At 34.5% G+C, this 17,457-nt stretch overlaps 1 protein-coding gene across 1 annotated transcript in view; it reads left to right on the top strand.

Moving 5' to 3' along the window:
* Etfdh (electron transfer flavoprotein dehydrogenase) overlaps nt 1–17,457 on the top strand; it is a 25,261-nt gene extending 7,804 nt beyond the window's left edge. Inside the window, exons 6-13 of the mRNA XM_076865068.2 lie at nt 1,948–2,025; nt 5,804–5,950; nt 7,612–7,752; nt 8,911–9,054; nt 12,214–12,382; nt 14,924–15,106; nt 15,546–15,767; nt 16,911–17,457. Coding sequence (XP_076721183.1) covers nt 1,948–2,025; nt 5,804–5,950; nt 7,612–7,752; nt 8,911–9,054; nt 12,214–12,382; nt 14,924–15,106; nt 15,546–15,767; nt 16,911–17,074 — 1,248 coding nt within the window. The 3' untranslated portion in view covers nt 17,075–17,457. The remainder of the gene's footprint in view (nt 1–1,947; nt 2,026–5,803; nt 5,951–7,611; nt 7,753–8,910; nt 9,055–12,213; nt 12,383–14,923; nt 15,107–15,545; nt 15,768–16,910) is intronic.

Below are 17,457 nucleotides of genomic sequence, written 5' to 3'. Positions count from 1 at the left end.
AACCTCTCCCTTATATTGAGCAGAAAATTCTATTTTATGCTATACAGAACAAATACATATACCCTTTCAAGGACAACTTTCCAATTATATTTATGCCTTGCTGTCTTCTGGCTCACCTTTACTATGGAGTTTTTTCTTTCCAAGACTAAATATTCTTTTCAGTCATCACATGATGTAATTTGAGTTCCTTGAGTATTCTCGTTGCTGTCTTCAGAATATGTTCCTTTTTATCCCCTTAATAATTGACTTTATATCACTTTATCCCCCTTTATACTTCACCCAGAATAAATTACTTCAAGTCTAATATAGAACAGGACTCTTATCTTCTTCATACTAGAAACTTCTGTTCCCTGAAAGTAATTTTCTTGGCAACTACATCAAACTGTTGATCCTCATTATGTGTTATTGGGAAAATTATTAAAATCTTCTGCCAACCCAGAAGAATCCTCTCCACAAATTGTTTAAAATAAAAGAAATAGCTTTATTATTGAATGAACATTAAACCAAGACTGCAAAGAATGTCAAGAAATCTCTTCCTTCTAAAGCAGCAAACTAGATACAATCTGTTACAAAATATATAATAATTGTCATTATTGAAAGGAAGAATAAAAGTTGTGTTCTTTGGATAAGCAGCACATTACTTGGACTCAGGAAACCCAAACTCCCACAGAGACAGAAAGACCTGATGGCATCCTCCTTGATGTTCACATTTCAGAGTGACAACTCCAAAGCCCCAAGGAGACATCCGTGAAATGTAAAACTGTCATTGTGTTTATTTAGATTTTTTTAAAAGACTCCCATATATCTGGGACAGATTAAGCATTTGCAGTTAGAGCTTGGCTAGAAGAAATGCTGAAAGAAAAGTGAGGGATGGGGCAGTTTTCTTTGGTACTGAGAAAAATTCAGATTTTGGAAATTTGTTTTGACCATTACGTATATAAGTCAAATAAAACACAGATCCCTGTTATACCTGTTGTTACAAATTTGTTTTCCCAGCTGATACATATGCATTTGGTTTTTTGGACCCCAGTGTGGGATTTACATTTCTCCTTATTAGACATTCTTGATTGGGATCAGTGTCAAAATCACAGGTAGGTAATTTGTAGAATCTATGATTTTCACTTTTTGATTATATGCACACACTGAGAATGTCTTGTCTTTCTCCTCTTTTCCTCGTTTCCCCCCCCCCATATCTTTTCCTCAGTTCTTTAATTATTGTTGCCAACAGAAGATTGATCTATTTTCCAGTTTTGTTTTGATACCCTAAACTAGATTTCAGTTCATTTTTTCCCATATCCATTCCTATTAACCCTTGTTTTGCCTTTCTACTCATTTCTTTATAATCTGTCGTTTGTTTCCTCTCTGAAGAAAAATGCTCTTTGGAGAGAAAAGTACAAAATGTGTAATGGAACCAATATAAGGATTATAGAGTGATACACTGTTTCTCATTTGCAGAATTACACTTTCGATCTATCTTCCTCCCTCCTTCTTGATCTGAAAATAAACTATAATCACCACTGGGAAGTTTTTATCCTCCTTTTGTTTTTTGGGGTCCCAATTCATTGAAGTTAGGCTTTCTTCAAAGTTTCTTTCTCTATCCATGTTATTAGCCTCTCATTTCAGATTCTTTACATATGATTTTATATCTGAAGAGAGTCTCTTTTTTAATATCAGTTTATTTTACTAACCTCTTTTTGCCTCCTCCTTTTCTTCCTCATCGGGCTTGTGGCATTGCTGTTACTTCCATCAGTATGACTCATGTTCTTTTGTACTCCAGAAGAGAGTACCTCAAAAGCATGTCTCTTTTTTGCCTTAACATTTCAAAGCCTGTGTTTCTATAATCTAGAGAACATGTTCACATTCTAAGAAATCGAAGGCTGTTTACTCTTCCTTTTCAAGGTTAGTATGAATCCTGAAATGATAACAAATTTGTTTTTGTCATTTTAGATCCTTTTCCATGAGGATGGTAGTGTAAAAGGAATTGCCACTAATGATGTGGGAATACAAAAGGATGGTGCACCAAAGGTAATAGTAACATGTTACTACCAAATTGACATAAAAAGAGAGCACACTCAAACTCAGTAATTTAGGTCTTGCTCCAACTACACATAATTATGTGGGTTTTAGAATATAATTATTAGTATGGAATATTTGTTTAAAAATATAGAAGCAATTTGAGCTCCACATGATTTATGCAAGTAGATACAACAATTAAGAATAACTTTTTAGGGCTGGGGTTGTAGCTTAGTGGTAGAGTGCTTACCTTGCATGTATGAGGCACTGGGTTCAATTCTCAGCACCACATATAAATAAAATAAAAGTCCATCGACAACTAAAAAAAAATATTTAAAAAACAAAGTGATTCCTTTAAAAAAATAATAATTTTTAAATAGATACAATAATTCATGCAAACATACAAAAAAATACATTTCAAAATTTTTAAGGCAATCAATAAGATATCACTACCAGTTCAATGAAAATTCAAAACACATACAAGTGTATATAGGTCATCAGTCACCTGCATTGCCACCTCCACAATTTTCATTCCTATGGATAAGAATCATTTATATTATTATCAGTAGGTGAACAATGATAGACTTTGACCTGATTTTAACCATCAAGTCCTTTGGTAGATATAAAACTGGTTGCCTTTCTCTCATTCAAAATGTACAGCTGAATGGTTTTCACATTTTCACAATTTGTGTTTTTGAATCTGAGGAAGAAAAACCATTAGTTAATAGAGTTCTCACCTATAAGGTTCATTGGAAAAGACAAGAAAAAAGTACATTGCTTTCCAATTAGAGCCAAACACAAATTCACATTCTACTTAACTACATATCTGTGCTTTATTATCTGATTTCACAACTAGATCATAAGCTTCATGAGGACAGAGATGAAATGATCTAATGCCTGGCACCATGCCGGGTACATAATTAGGTCTCAGTAAATGTTTGTTTATGGATAGTTTATACCCCTTTCTACCACTTTTAAAACTAGGACTTTGTCTAGTTTGCTCCAGTAGATCTTCATGCTTCTCATTACTTCTTGCTGAGAAAGCAAATGGAAAAGTTTGTAAGTTATACCTATTTCAGGAGTCCTCCTATATAGCAATTTAAGTGGCTACATCAGAATCATCTGAGGTATTAGGGTTCAGCAAGTCCTTCAGTAGAGATAAAGAAACTGGGCTTTGGGGATTTGTTTAATATTGGGGACTGAACCCAGAGATGCATTACCACTGAGCTATATCCCTAGCCCATTTTTGCTGAGGCTGGCCTTGAATTTGAAATCCTCCTGTCTGAGCCTCCCAAGTCACTAGGATTATAGGCATGTACCACCATGCCCAGTAAAGAAACTGTTTCTTTTTTTGTTGTTGTTGTTGTTTTGTTTTTTTGTTTTGGTACTGGGATTGAACCCAGGGGTGCTTAACCACTGAGCTACATTGCCAGCCCTTTTTATATTTTATTTAGAAACAGTCTTAGAGTTGCTTAGAGCCTCACCAAATAGCTGAGGCAGGCTTTGAACTCTAGATCCTCCTGCCTCAGCATCCTGAGCCACTGGGATTACAGGCATGCACCACCAGGACTGGTAAGCAGTTGTTTCTTAAAATATGCACTCAGAAATTCATAGTCATTGCCAAGTGAACAGACAACTATTATCTTATAGTAACAAAAGAAAATTGGTTATTTTTCCTACATTATGACAATAATTTATCAATATCAAATAAGTCATTAATGTCACAACAAAATTCACACAAATTCTACCATTCTGATATTTCATTTTTTATGTTCTCATATTTGTTCAAAATTTTTTTGTGTTCTGTGCTTTATATTTATAAAAGTATATTTTGTATATTGTATTCATATAGATATGAAAGCATAGAAACAGGGTTTGGTAGCATACATAGTGGTAGGCCAAAGCAGGAGGATCACTTGAGCCCCTGTGTTGGAGACTAGCCTGGGCAACAAAAGACAACTCCATCTCTTAAAAAAACATATTAACCTAAAAGAACATAGAAGAATGTAATGGATTCTTAGTGTTTGGGACTCAAAATCTAAGTTTTTTAAGTGGAAAAAAAAAATCAAGGATTCCTTTGCTTCCTCTGTTGTCTCATTCTCTGTTTAACCCAGGTTTTCCTCCCTGACATTTTACTGAAACAACTCGTTAAGAGTCATATACCTTAGCTTGCCAATTCACTGTCAGTCTGTCTTTTCTTACTTCACCTGAATAAACACTTCATAAGAAAAATAAGTTACCAAAAAACATGAAAAATGTTCAAACTCAAGTAACCAAAAATAAGTTAATGATGAAATAATTCTTACCACTGAGACTGAAAATATTTAGAACCTAGGGTATTGATCCTAGCAGTAATTAACATTGAAACAACCTAAATGTTCAACAATTGGAATTTGGTTGAAAACTTGAGAATATGTTCAAATATTGAAGATAAGTGCTTTATTTGGTGTATATTGCTTTAGGCAAATCAGTTTATAATGTGAAAATCATTGTAAATTATGCCATTTTAAACCTCTTAATTGTATGACTGTATCTGTGCACACATATTCATGCAAACATGAATAGAAAAACATGAAGATATATTTCTAAGAGATTTTTCCTGATTATTTTGTTCAAAAACTTTATTAATAGAGCATCTACCATGTATCAGACATAAATGCAAAATACATTACAAGAGAAAAATGCTCATTGTAGTTCATTTTATAGTAGGAAAAAGCATTTCATTTCATACAAATTGTTCGGCAAAAAAGAAAAAAAAATCAACTGAAGAATTTAACCTGATCCTATAAAAGGATATAAATAAGCTCTCTATAATTTTCTATTCATAGTAATTTTCTGGAATGATTCACAAGAAAGCTATTTAAGTGGGTTTTGCTGTTAGTAGTAAAACTGGAAAATCAGGAACAGTTGGAAAATGACCTTTCCACTTCATATACATTTTTTTTTTTAGCATGAGCATTCTTTATTGTAAAAACAAGACACAAGATATAAAATTTAAATTAGATTCCACTTAAAACAGTATTCTTTGGCAGTTATCAAGAATACAAGCGATGTGTTGGAGAGGATCTGGGGACGCAGGGAAGGTGTACTCATACATTGCTGCTGGGATGGAACCACCATTTGACCCAGCTATCCCACTCCTCAGTCTATACCCAAATCAGCATACTGTAGTAACATAGCCACATCAGTGTTTATAGCAGCTGAATCATAATAGCTAAACTGTGGAAACAACCTAGATGCCCCTCAACAGATAAATGGATAAACTGGTATATACACAATGGAATATTACTCAGCATTAAAAGTGAATAAAATTATGGCATTTGCAGGTAAATGTATGGAGTTGGGGAATATTAGGATAAGCTAAGTAAGCCAATTTCAAAAAACTAAAGGCTGGGTGTTTTCTCTGATTAGTAGATGCTGATCTGTGCTGGGGGCAGGGGGAGGTGCATGGGAAGAATGGAGGATCTTTGGATTGGCAAAGGGGAGGGGAGGGAAGGGTTATGGGGGTAGGAAAGAGACATCATTACCCTACGTACATGTATGATTGCATGAATGATGCATCTCTACATTGTGTACAACCAGAGAATTGAAATGTTGCACTCCATTTCTGTATCATGAATTGAAATGCATTCTGCTGTCATGTACAACTAAGTAGAAAAATAATAATAATAATAAACAGTATTCTTAGTTCTGTTCCTATTATATTTTTGCATTGTCTTTTCTATACCTGAGTTAAGACTGAATGGAATGTGTATGTTATATTGTCATTTAACATGATTTTCTTTTTTAGACAACATTTGAGCGGGGACTAGAACTACATGCCAAAGTCACAGTTTTTGCGGAGGGTTGCCATGGACACCTAGCCAAGCAACTATACAAGAAATTTGATTTGAGGGCCAATTGTGATCCCCAAACCTATGGGATTGGACTGAAGGAGGTATCCTGATTTGTTTTTACAATTCTAATTTTGATATGTAGAACTTAATTTTCAATTAAATTTATTTGTATTTTTCATTGACTTGAAACATTCATTAAACTAAAAATACTTGGGATAGTTTTCAAAGGGCTAGAAAATACTACTGATCAAATTATTATCTAAATTATTACATTTTGAAATTGTTTTATCAAGTGATGCTCAAATGAGTCTTGGAAATATTTAAACCTTGATTTTTTTTCATAATAATACCATCTGCCCTAGTAGAATCAGACCTGTTATCCATATGCTGTTGTAGCATAGCCACATTATACAGAGAAGTGTTTATTCAAAATTGTAAGGTGACCCAGGCACAATAGTGCACAACTATAATCCAAGCTACTTGGGAGCCTGAGGCAGGAGTTTCAAAAGTCTGAAGCCAACTTTTGGCAACTTCAGGACCCTATCTCAAAATAAAAAATAAAAAGATGGGGGCGGAGGTGGTGGCTCAGTGGTAGAGCACTCGCCTAGCACATGCGAGGCCTTGGGTTCAATATTCAGCACCACATAAAAATAAATAAAATAAAGGTATTGTGTCCAACTACAACACACACACACACACACACTCTCTCTCTCTGTCTCTCTCTCTCTCTCTCTCTCTCTCTCTCTCTCTCTATATATATATATATATATATATATATATATACTTTTTTTTTTTTTTTTTTTTTTTTAGGCTAGGGTGTTACTCAGTGGTAGAGCACCCCTGGGTTCAATCACCAGTACTAAAAAAAAAAAAAAAAAAAGTATCGTGAAGATAATTTAAAATTTATACAGTACACACCAGGCATAGTATATTGATCTGCAGTCTAAAATTTAATTAGGAAGCAGGCAGGATGGCACATGCCTATAATCCCAATGGCTCAGGAGCCTGAGGCAGGAGGATTATAGGTTCAAAGCCAGCTTCATTCAGCAGCTTAGTGAGGCCCTAAGCAACTGAGCCAGACCCTGTCTCTAAATAAAAAACATAAAAAGGGCTGGGGATATGACTCAGTGGTTGAGCGTCCCTAGATTAAATCCTGAGTCCAAAAAAATACGGAGAATAACTCATGTATTATAAACAGATCTCAAGTGTGCAGCCCCAATAATTTTAACACAGTAAACACATTCATATAACTTGTCACCTAGGTGGAAACGGAGAACATTACCAGCACCCCAGAAGTTTCCCTCATCCTTTCACTGGTGTTTTCTATAATCACACAAAAGTTTGGCCAGTTTGAAACTCTAATGTCTTAAAAAGTTTTCATAATTTTTTAAAATTTTTTTTATTTTTTAGTTGTAGTTGGACACAATACCTTTATTTTTATGTGGTGCTGAGGATCTAACACAGGCCAGTGCTCTACCACAGAACCACAGCCCCAGCCCAAAAGGGTTCATAATTTTTCCAACTCATTTCTTTACTCAGATTCAACATGCTACAAATTGGGCTGGGGTTGTGGCCCAGTGGTAGAACGCTTGCCTAGCATGTGTGAGGCACTGGGTTCGAGTCTTAGCACCACATAAAAATAAATAAATAAATATGCTACAAATTGATATAATTCTTTGATATATGAAGTAGTTTTTTGTTGCACATTATAGTTTTTGTTATAATTAATACTGTAGGAACATTTTGAATTTTTGTTTTTTAGTTATGGATTATTGATGAAAAGAAGTGGAAACCTGGGAGAGTGGATCACACAGTTGGATGGCCCTTGGACAGGCATACTTACGGAGGCTCTTTCCTCTATCATTTAAATGAAGGTGAACCCCTCGTAGCTCTTGGTTTTGTGGTAAGTTATATCCCCATTACAGAAAAAATCTGGTAGAGTTATAGGATCATCAGTTTTGTAAAGCAAGGGTTTTGAATCGGGAAATATAAAATGCTTTTCATTTAAATCTTGTTTTTCAATTTTACCAATATGTAAAGTGCTTATCACTATCATAAAAATCAGTGGACTTAGAAACACACATATAATAATAGCAGCTACTACATTCCAGGCACCATGCTAGACTCTTTACTGATATTACTAACTTTCCTAAGAGTCCTATGAAGTAAGCATATCCTTAGAGTTTATGAGAAAGCTGAAGTCCAAACAAGTTAAACGGTTTTTCCAAGCACACCAAATGATGGAAGCAGGATTCATGCGTTAAGTTATCTGCCTTCAAAGCCCATTTCCACTATGGCATGCTGCCACCAAATATGAAATCAAACTGGATTTGAACCTACAGCTTTTTAAAAATATAAGTAGCTTCTTCTTTATTGACCACCTACATCTTTGCAGTAAATTACATCATGAACATTTCAAGGAAAAGAGAAGAGTTTCTATACTTTGCATTTGGTGGCAATCTTATAGTTTAGTGTCATGGGTAGGATTGTACATAACACATTGTTAAATTTATGCATATAGTTGTTTTTACCTCTGGTCAAGTGTTCAGTGCATCACCTTTGGATATTGATTCATTTAATCTAACCAAAGAAAAACGGTGTAGTTAGTAATTCCAGCTCTTTAGTAATGCCTTGTAAAATGTAACCTATATCCCTTATTCTTTTTTTTCTAAATGTAGTTTACATCCTTTTTCTTCATTTTTGCCCTAGTAGTACTGTAGTAGTGGATTATTAATTGACTCCTAGAGTTGGTATTGATAAATGAATAATAAATAATTACAACTCCTTTTGTAAAAGCATAATCTGAGATACCTATAGATATTTTTCATATTGGACTTTTATTTCCAGAGCAGTGATTTGTTAATATGCTCCAAATTTTTTAAGTTTTGCTGATTATAAACACATGGTAACCTTTTGTCTATGCTTTCTTTTCCACACAGATTTTATAATCACTTGTTTAAATTTGCATTATTGTATATGTTTCTACAGATACTTTGTATGTGAGAAATTTAACATATTTATTTGCTTATAAATAGTCAAATTTAAATGTACATATTTTAAGGTTGGTCTAGACTATCAAAATCCATACCTGAGTCCATTCAGAGAATTCCAAAGGTGGAAACACCATCCCAGCATTCAGCCAACATTGGAAGGTGGAAAAAGAATTGCCTATGGAGCCAGAGCTCTCAATGAAGGTGGCTTTCAGGTAACTCTTCCAATTGGTTTTTCCTTATTTATGTATTATCAATTCCAAATTGAAAATAAGTTATAACCAACTGAGAAAGAATAGAAAATTATCTCATAGAAAGAAAATTTTTATAAAACCATGTACCTGGTAATTAAATTGTGTATACTATGAATTTAATTTTAAGAATATATTGATCTCTAGAGATTCATGAGGGTCTTGTCAGTTTATTTTCAACCACAAAGTGATAACTCTGTGACACATGATCTTTCCATTGTCCTTAACTGCCAGGAAACTCGAAGGCAAATTTAATTTTCAGCAACCTTAATCTTAACCTTAACTCCCCTATTTATATGTCTGAAATAAATCATTTCAAATATAGTTAATGTATCAATAATATACTAAACAATGAAATAAGATCTAGATGGCTATGATTAAAACCATTATTATTATTGTGAAAATAGTATTAGACAAGTAAGATGCTCTAAAAACCAGCTCTAAAACTTACCAAATGATTTTGACCAAGTTAATTTCTCTGGCCAAAAGGGATCGTATGTAAAAATAAAGATGATCCCTTCTGTCTCTAATGTTCTAAGAATCTAACACAATTTTGGAAACTGAATTTTTAAAATTTATTATAAAATAAACAGATAATAGAAAAATGGGAGAAGAGGGTTGGCTTAACCTTAAAATGAAGCTCTAAATGCTTTATTACTGTAACAATAATTGAAAAATAAAATCATTATGTATATTATAAACATAATCACTAAAATCTTAACACTGTCTTAAGTTCTGCTATGGGATTACTCTCATTAGGTGTTTTTGTTTCTGGAGTAGTAATTCATTTGCTAGACATATTTATTGATCTGCATAACTCTTTTCAAGCCTACTGAATTCCTTTAAATAATGTTCATATTGTCTATTAATCTAATTCTGCTGTGTGATTTATAATATAAAGATCTCAGTATACAAATTTTCATTTAAAAACATTGCCTTATGTACTTAAACATCTCAAATGATTTGCAGATTAGTAGAAAGAGATGACTACAAACAAGCACTTTTTACCTGAATATACTCACTTAATCAAAGATTTAAATACTTATTCCCACTAAGTTTTTGGAAAATCTTGAGAGACAGTAATTAGAAACATTGTTTTAATTATTTTGAGCTAAGAAATATTGCCCAACATTTTTCAGCATGTCTTTTCCTTTGTCCCTCACTTCCTAACATGATGTCCAGCTTTCAGTAAAACTGCCCCCCCAGGATAGTGTCCTCCCAGAACTTTAACACATCCTGCCTCCACCCTACTGTAACATTTTTGTTCACGGGATTTAAGCCCCCAGTTTCAAAGAACTTAAACTAACAATATATGTCCTTCACACATTTCTAGCTCTTAAATAAGCATCAAAAAGGTCATCATCTCATTTAAGAAAAACATTAGCATTATCCAAGTCCCTAACCATTATCTGTTTTCAGCTGGTAGCATTCCAAAAAGCTCTTTTTCTCCACTGCTTTGTGATCCTAATTCATTGCTGTTTTGTAGTTCTAATATTGAGTTTGGTCTGAGGAACAGTCATGAATTTATTACCCACAAAAACTATGAAAGGACTTGGGCCCTGATACTTATCTTTTACCAGCATTCCTTCTATCTGTAAGTTTTGCTTCTTCCGTATCCTTAGATTTTTGTCATTGATAGGAGGTATGACACAGAGCCTTCACCATGTCTTAGTCTTTGGTTGGTTGGTTGGTTGGTACTGGGGATGCTTTACCACTGAGATACATTCCCAGGCCTTTTTATTTATTTTTATTTTTATTTTGATACAGCGTCTCACTAAGTTGTTGAGGCTGACCTCAAAATTTTTTGATTCTCCTGCCTCAGCTTCCCAAGTCACTAGAATTATAGGCATGTGCCACCATGCCAGGCCTTACCATGTCTCTTTTGCAGCTGGTGGCAGTGGTTTCCCTGTTAACCACCTCTTCAAGTCTGTCTCAGCATTATTAGCCAAACTTTTACCACCTCATCACTTTCCCAACAAAAGCCCATGGCTTAATTTAGGAAGCCCTTGGAGAACAAAAATACAGAAAGGAAGAACAATTCTGTGTTGGTTCTCTCTTTCCTTTTTAAACTATGGAGTACATTTTCCCATGTACCCATCACTATTTCAACTGCTATACTTGTGAGCAGCATATACTCTTCTGTTAACTAAACAGTCTCCTATTGACTAAAAATATTGCCACCCTTTATTACATTATTCTTTTTTTAATCCAAAATATTTACTGGCCAGGCATAGTAGTACATGCTTATATTCCCAGAGGATCAAGAGGCTGAGGTAGGAGGATCTCAAATTCAAAGCCACCTTCAGCAACTTAGCAAGGCCCTAGCCAATTTAAGTGAAACCCTGTCTCAAAATAAAAAAGGGTTGAGGATGTAGCTCAGTGGTAAATTGCCCCTGGTTTAGTCCCCAGTAAACCTCTCACCCCCACAGGGGAAAAAAAAAAAAAAGTATATTGGAGTTCAAATACGTGTCTTAAAATTTTGGAGGGCTGGGTTGTAGCTCAGTGGAAGAGTGCTTACTTATCATGGGATGCACTGGGTTCGATTCTCAGCATCACATACAGATAAATAATATAAAGGCCCATCAACAACTAAAAAATATTTTTTAAAAAAATTTTTTGGAAATTCAGCTCATTAAGTTAATCAAAATATATTGTTTAGCCTAGCGGTAGTGGTAACATAATTATATCACAGATTTTCATCCCTAGATATCAAACTGAAATAAAAAGGATAGATAAAAATTTCTTCTAAATCATGTATTTTCCCAGAATACATGTAAAAGCAAATCACAACTTAAGAATGTAGTCATCCAGGTTTAGAGAACATTTTATCTGTGACATAGATATGTATAAATAAAATCATTTTAAATGTTTTAAAATAACATGTTTCTAGCTTAAATCTGTCCTGAAAGGAAAGGAAAAACTTTTTAACAGAAAAACAGCAATAGTCCTAGTCCTCACTCTTAGGGAAGGCAAATGAAAACTGCCCTTACTCTATTTCTTTACCTTCTTGCATTCATTTTCATTTATTTATTTTCAGCCTTTCCTTATAGCTGTAGAAGACTTTGGCGTGTTCAGTTTTGCCTAATTTGCGCTAACAGTATATTCTGAACCTTTTTTCCTCAGTCTATACCAAAACTCACCTTTCCTGGTGGTTTACTAATTGGTTGTAGCCCTGGCTTCTTGAATGTTCCCAAGATCAAAGGTACCCATACTGCAATGAAAAGTGGAAGTTTGGCAGCAGAATCAATTTTTAATCAACTAACTAGTGAAAATCTCCAATCAAAGACAATAGGTAAGAAATTCCTACTACAGGAAATAGTTTTGTCAGGTTATGTGTGTTACAGTTAACCTTAAAGATGTATACTGTATCTGGTTCCTTTGTGAACAGTATTATGGTATATGCTATACAAAAAAAAAAAAAAAAAATATATATATATATATATATATATACACACACACACACACACACACACATACATACATATTCTTAGTACTTACTGTCAAGAGAACTTTAAAACAATTTGTTGTTTTCTTCATATCAAAAGTATAATAATTATCAGGCATGGTGGTATATGCCTGTAATCCCAGCAACTCTAGAGGCTGATCCTCCACAATTTAGCAAGCCTTGTCTCAAAATAAAAATAAAAAGTGAGGATGCACTCAATGATAGAGTGCCCCTGGGCTTTGTCTCCTATGTAGCAAAAAAAAAAAAAATAGTACCAGTGGTGTCCCCAGAATCTATTCCAGATTTGACAATACTGCATTTACACTGCATACATGTAAGGCACACAGTAAGAACGCACAAATACCAGCGTGCATTCCTTAGCAAACACAGGCATATAAATGACCCTTCTAATGTAGTAGAGAACAGCCAGCACTCACACCTCAGTAAACCCTTTATCTAAATAGACCCTCAAGGGATTCTGTTTTTCTCAAAACCAAAGTTACCCTCCCCTCTAACTTCACCTTTTATCACTCTCCATTCCAGCCACATGGGCCTCTTTGTAATTCCTGAAACATGCCATGCTTGCTCTTATCTTAAGGTTTTTGCTCATAACTTGCTCCCTCATTCATCCTTTACCTTTGTTCAAACTTCACTCTAGTGACCCTCTCTTGCCCACAACAGTTAATCTGCAATATGTAGCACTCCCATCCCATCCCCCAACACTTTTCTTCAGCATTTCCCACCTTTTGGCATACTATATCATTTACTTATTTATACTTTTTACACTTTCCACTTGGATGAAAACTCCAGAAGAGCAAGGACTTTGTTCATTTTGAATCCTAAAGACCTGGCACACAGTATAGTAACTGAATAGATAACTTGATAATAGCTTTTTTCCTTAAAATCACAGATAACAAATGTTCCACGAGTTAGAATTACACAACTTGGGGGATGGGAGGTTACAGTTCAGTGGTAATTACCTAGCATGTACACTGTAGAAAATTAAAAACTATGGGGCTGGGGATGTGGCTCAAGTGGTAGCGCGCTCGCCTGGCATGCGTGCGGCCCGGGTTCGATTCTCAGCACCACATACAAACAAGGATGTTGTGTCTGCCGATAACTAAAAAATAAATATTAAAAAAATTCTCTCTCTCTCTCTCTCTCCTCCTCCTCCTCTCTCACTCTCTCTTTAAAAAAAAAAAAAAGAAAAAAGAAAATTAAAAACTATGCAGCTTGGTTATGCCTTCAAATGTCTTTGTAGGAATGGAGGCCTTGCATGTGGGAGTGGAAGAGGATGAGGTACAACACAGAAAAGTTAAGTCAGAAATGGAATGGTTGGTCTAGAAATTTTTCCTAATGTTTTTGCCAAGTATTGTTCCTTATTGGACCACCAGCCATACTTCAACTGTATCATATACCCATAATACCAACACATAGTACTAGAGCCAGTGTATCACAAAAGGCAAGGAATAAAGCCTGTGAAAAAAGGGAGTGAAGCGAGGACAGGAAACAATAACTGAAAAAAGCATAGTCACTGTGGAGTTCATGAAAGACAATGAGAAGAACCAAATGTCTTCTTAAATCCTAAAGGTAGTGTACCATATTTTAGGTATATTCAATTTCCTAGAGCTACTATAACAAAGTATCCTAAACTAGGTAACTTAAAACAACAATTTATTCTTTCCAAGTTCTGTAAGCTAGAAGCACAAAATCAAGGATTAACAGGAATATTGCCTCTCTGAAGTCTCTGTAGAGGAATCTTATCTTGCCTCCCCAATTTCTGGAAGCCTTAAACATTCCTTGGCTTCTGGCAATTTAGTCTCTGTCTCCATCTTTTTAAAAGAACACTGGTCATATTGAATTAGGGACCCATTCTACTCCAGGAAGCCTTAATTACATCTGGAACCACCCTATTATAAAGTGAAAGTCTTAAATTTTGGAGTTTAGGACTTCAAAATACATTTTCACATGGAAATATTTCAATTCAGACACAGTTGGTATTTTCTGTGATGAACTATACAATTTTCACTTACTGGTAGCATGAACTTTTTAAGCTTTCTTCTCAGTTTTGCTGAATTTTCAAACTAATTTTCTTTACTGCCAGTGTTAAGTATTCAGGGTTGGGACTGTAGCTCAATTGTAGAGTACTTGCCTGTCATAAGCAAAGACCTGGATTTGATCCCCAGCACCCACAAACAATAATAAAAAGCAACTGTTTACTGTCAACAAACATATATATCAAATTATTATCTTTTTGAAGATTCCAACATTTAAAAATTACTTATGACTTACTAATCAGATATTTCATTATCAAAATACCTTAACAATAGAGTATTTTATGCAGCTTAAGGCTGTTTTACAGTTAACATTTCATGTTTTTCATGAAAGGGCTCCATGTAACCGAGTATGAGGACAATTTGAAGAAATCTTGGGTGTGGAAAGAGCTGTATTCTGTTAGAAATATAAGACCTTCCTGCCATGGAGCATTGGGTTTATATGGAGGGATGATTTACACTGGAATATTTTACTGGATATTGAGAGGAATGGAACCATGGACCCTAAAACATAAAGGTAATTCAAACATTTTAAAATGTCAATGTTATAATCTTTAAAAGATTATAAATGGGATCTATTACTTAATGGAGAAAAAGACCTTATCTTTTCATGTTTTATAAGCTTGCTTGCTTAGAGAAATTATAATTGCTATCTCTCAAAGATCTGTAACTAGAGGATTAAAGCTGTATTTCTTTGGCGTTATTTTCAGGTTTTTATAATGTTAAGAAAGTACTTGAGGGTGGGAAGGGGTGCAGTTCAGTGTTAAGAACACTTGCCTATCTTTTACAAGGCACTGATGAAGAGGTAGAAATGTAGGGAGGGTTGGAGATAAAGTTCAGTGGTAGAGGGTGTGCTTAGCATACACAGGAGCCTGGGTTCAATCGCCAGCATCAAAAAACATACATATATTTGAAAACTGTTGTTATGTTAAATATTTTTCTGAAAATTGTTGAAGGTTCTGACTCTGATCAGCTTAAGCCAGCCAAAGATTGCACACCTATTGAATATCCAAAACCTGATGGACAGATCAGTTTTGATCTCTTGTCATCTGTGGCTTTAAGCGGTACTAATCATGAACATGACCAGCCAGCACATTTAACTTTAAAGGATGACAGCATACCTGTAAACAGAAATCTATCAATATATGATGGGCCTGAGCAGCGATTCTGCCCTGCAGGTAATAATTTCCTTCCATTCCTACATATTAATATATATCTGCTTCAGATATTTTAGAAATTATTCCATTTAGGAATTATTTATTTCCATTGCTTGGAGATTGTTGTTATGACCACTACACTCAGCTCTTTTTAGGAAATTCATACCTAAATGAGTTTGCAATTAGCATTAATAGTTAACAATGATAAAATAATAGGGAATTTTGGTTAAACCTAATTCAGATGACATTTCTCCAGAAATGTCAGACCAAGATAAGGATTATGGAACACAAAATACCACCTCTGTTCTTGTAACAAAGAACAGTTATTAAAAAGTTACTTTTGTCATGGCAACTCCTGTGTGCACACACAAGCTGGACTAGGTTACGGCCAAACTAAGTTCAGGAGTGGTTCTAAACTTTAAATTCACCATGAATATGGTATCTTCTTACTGCTTTCAGCTAAGATTAATCCAAACCAGGTCTCAAATGCTATGGTAGAACCAGCAGTATACAGATATGTGAGAATAAATACATTCTCAAGTGAAATTAGAATGTAAGCAAGCCCTTCAAATGCAAGGACCTTTTTTAGACTTTTTTTTTTTTTTTTTTTTTTTTTTAAAGAAATCAGGTTATCACTGTGGGGTTATAAACTCCCTGAGGACAAGAGGTGGATTTCTTTTATTAGCTATAGCATGGGTGTGTGTGTGTGTGTGTTTGTTTGTGTATCTCAAAGATGGCTAAGTACCAAAGACCCCTGTTAGACTCACCTAGTCAGTACTGCTCTACTTCATTTTATTATATACATTTATAAACTAACAGCAGCCCGCAGCACATACCAAGATTGTCATTATATAATGACATTCTCTAACATTCAGAAAACAACTTCTAAGGTTCCTGTAGGTGAGGATTTTTAATTCTACAGTTGATCAGGGCATGGTGACATACCCCTGTTATACTAGCTACTCAGGAGGCTGAGGAAAGAAGATCACAAGTTCAAAACCAGTCTAGACAACTTAGCAAGACCATGTCAAAATTTAAAAAAAAAAAAAAAAAAATTTAAAGTGCTAAGGATATACCGCTTAGAGAGTGCTCGTCAAGCATATGCAAGGCCCAAGGTTTAATCCCTAGTACCACTCCATTAACATTATTCATTTTTACTTTCAGGAGTTTATGAATTTGTACCTTTGGAACAAGGTGATGGATTTCGGTTACAGATAAATGCTCAGAACTGTGTGCACTGTAAAACATGTGATATTAAAGATCCAAGTCAGAATATTAACTGGGTGGTGCCCGAAGGTGGAGGAGGACCAGCTTATAATGGAATGTAAACTGCAATTTATTTCATTTCAGGCACATTTACATTTAAAATGTAAATGTATAGCAAACTAACATTAAAATATTCAGAAGTTAACAAGTATCCTTCACAAAATAACTATTGGTGAAATAAATGTTTTATACTATAACTATGTAAAATTATCCCATAAAAATTATGAAACATTTTCCTCTTACAATAAAACTAAAAATTATGTAGCATTTACTTACCTCTTTGATTGTTCAAGATTTCAGCACCAACAGCAAAATGCCTTATTGGGCTTTACTATACAGTTGATTTACCAAATCTAAATCTTCAAATATAAAAATGAATATACATTCTAGACCAGGGATTAGCATCTAACTCAGCACTTACTATGAATAAAGTTTTACTGAACCA

Source organism: Callospermophilus lateralis, chromosome 8 (assembly GCF_048772815.1).
Source record: "Callospermophilus lateralis isolate mCalLat2 chromosome 8, mCalLat2.hap1, whole genome shotgun sequence".
Classification (NCBI taxonomy): domain Eukaryota; kingdom Metazoa; phylum Chordata; class Mammalia; order Rodentia; family Sciuridae; genus Callospermophilus; species Callospermophilus lateralis.
Note: the sequence above shows the minus strand (reverse complement) of the source record. Positions and strands in the feature narration are given on the sequence as shown.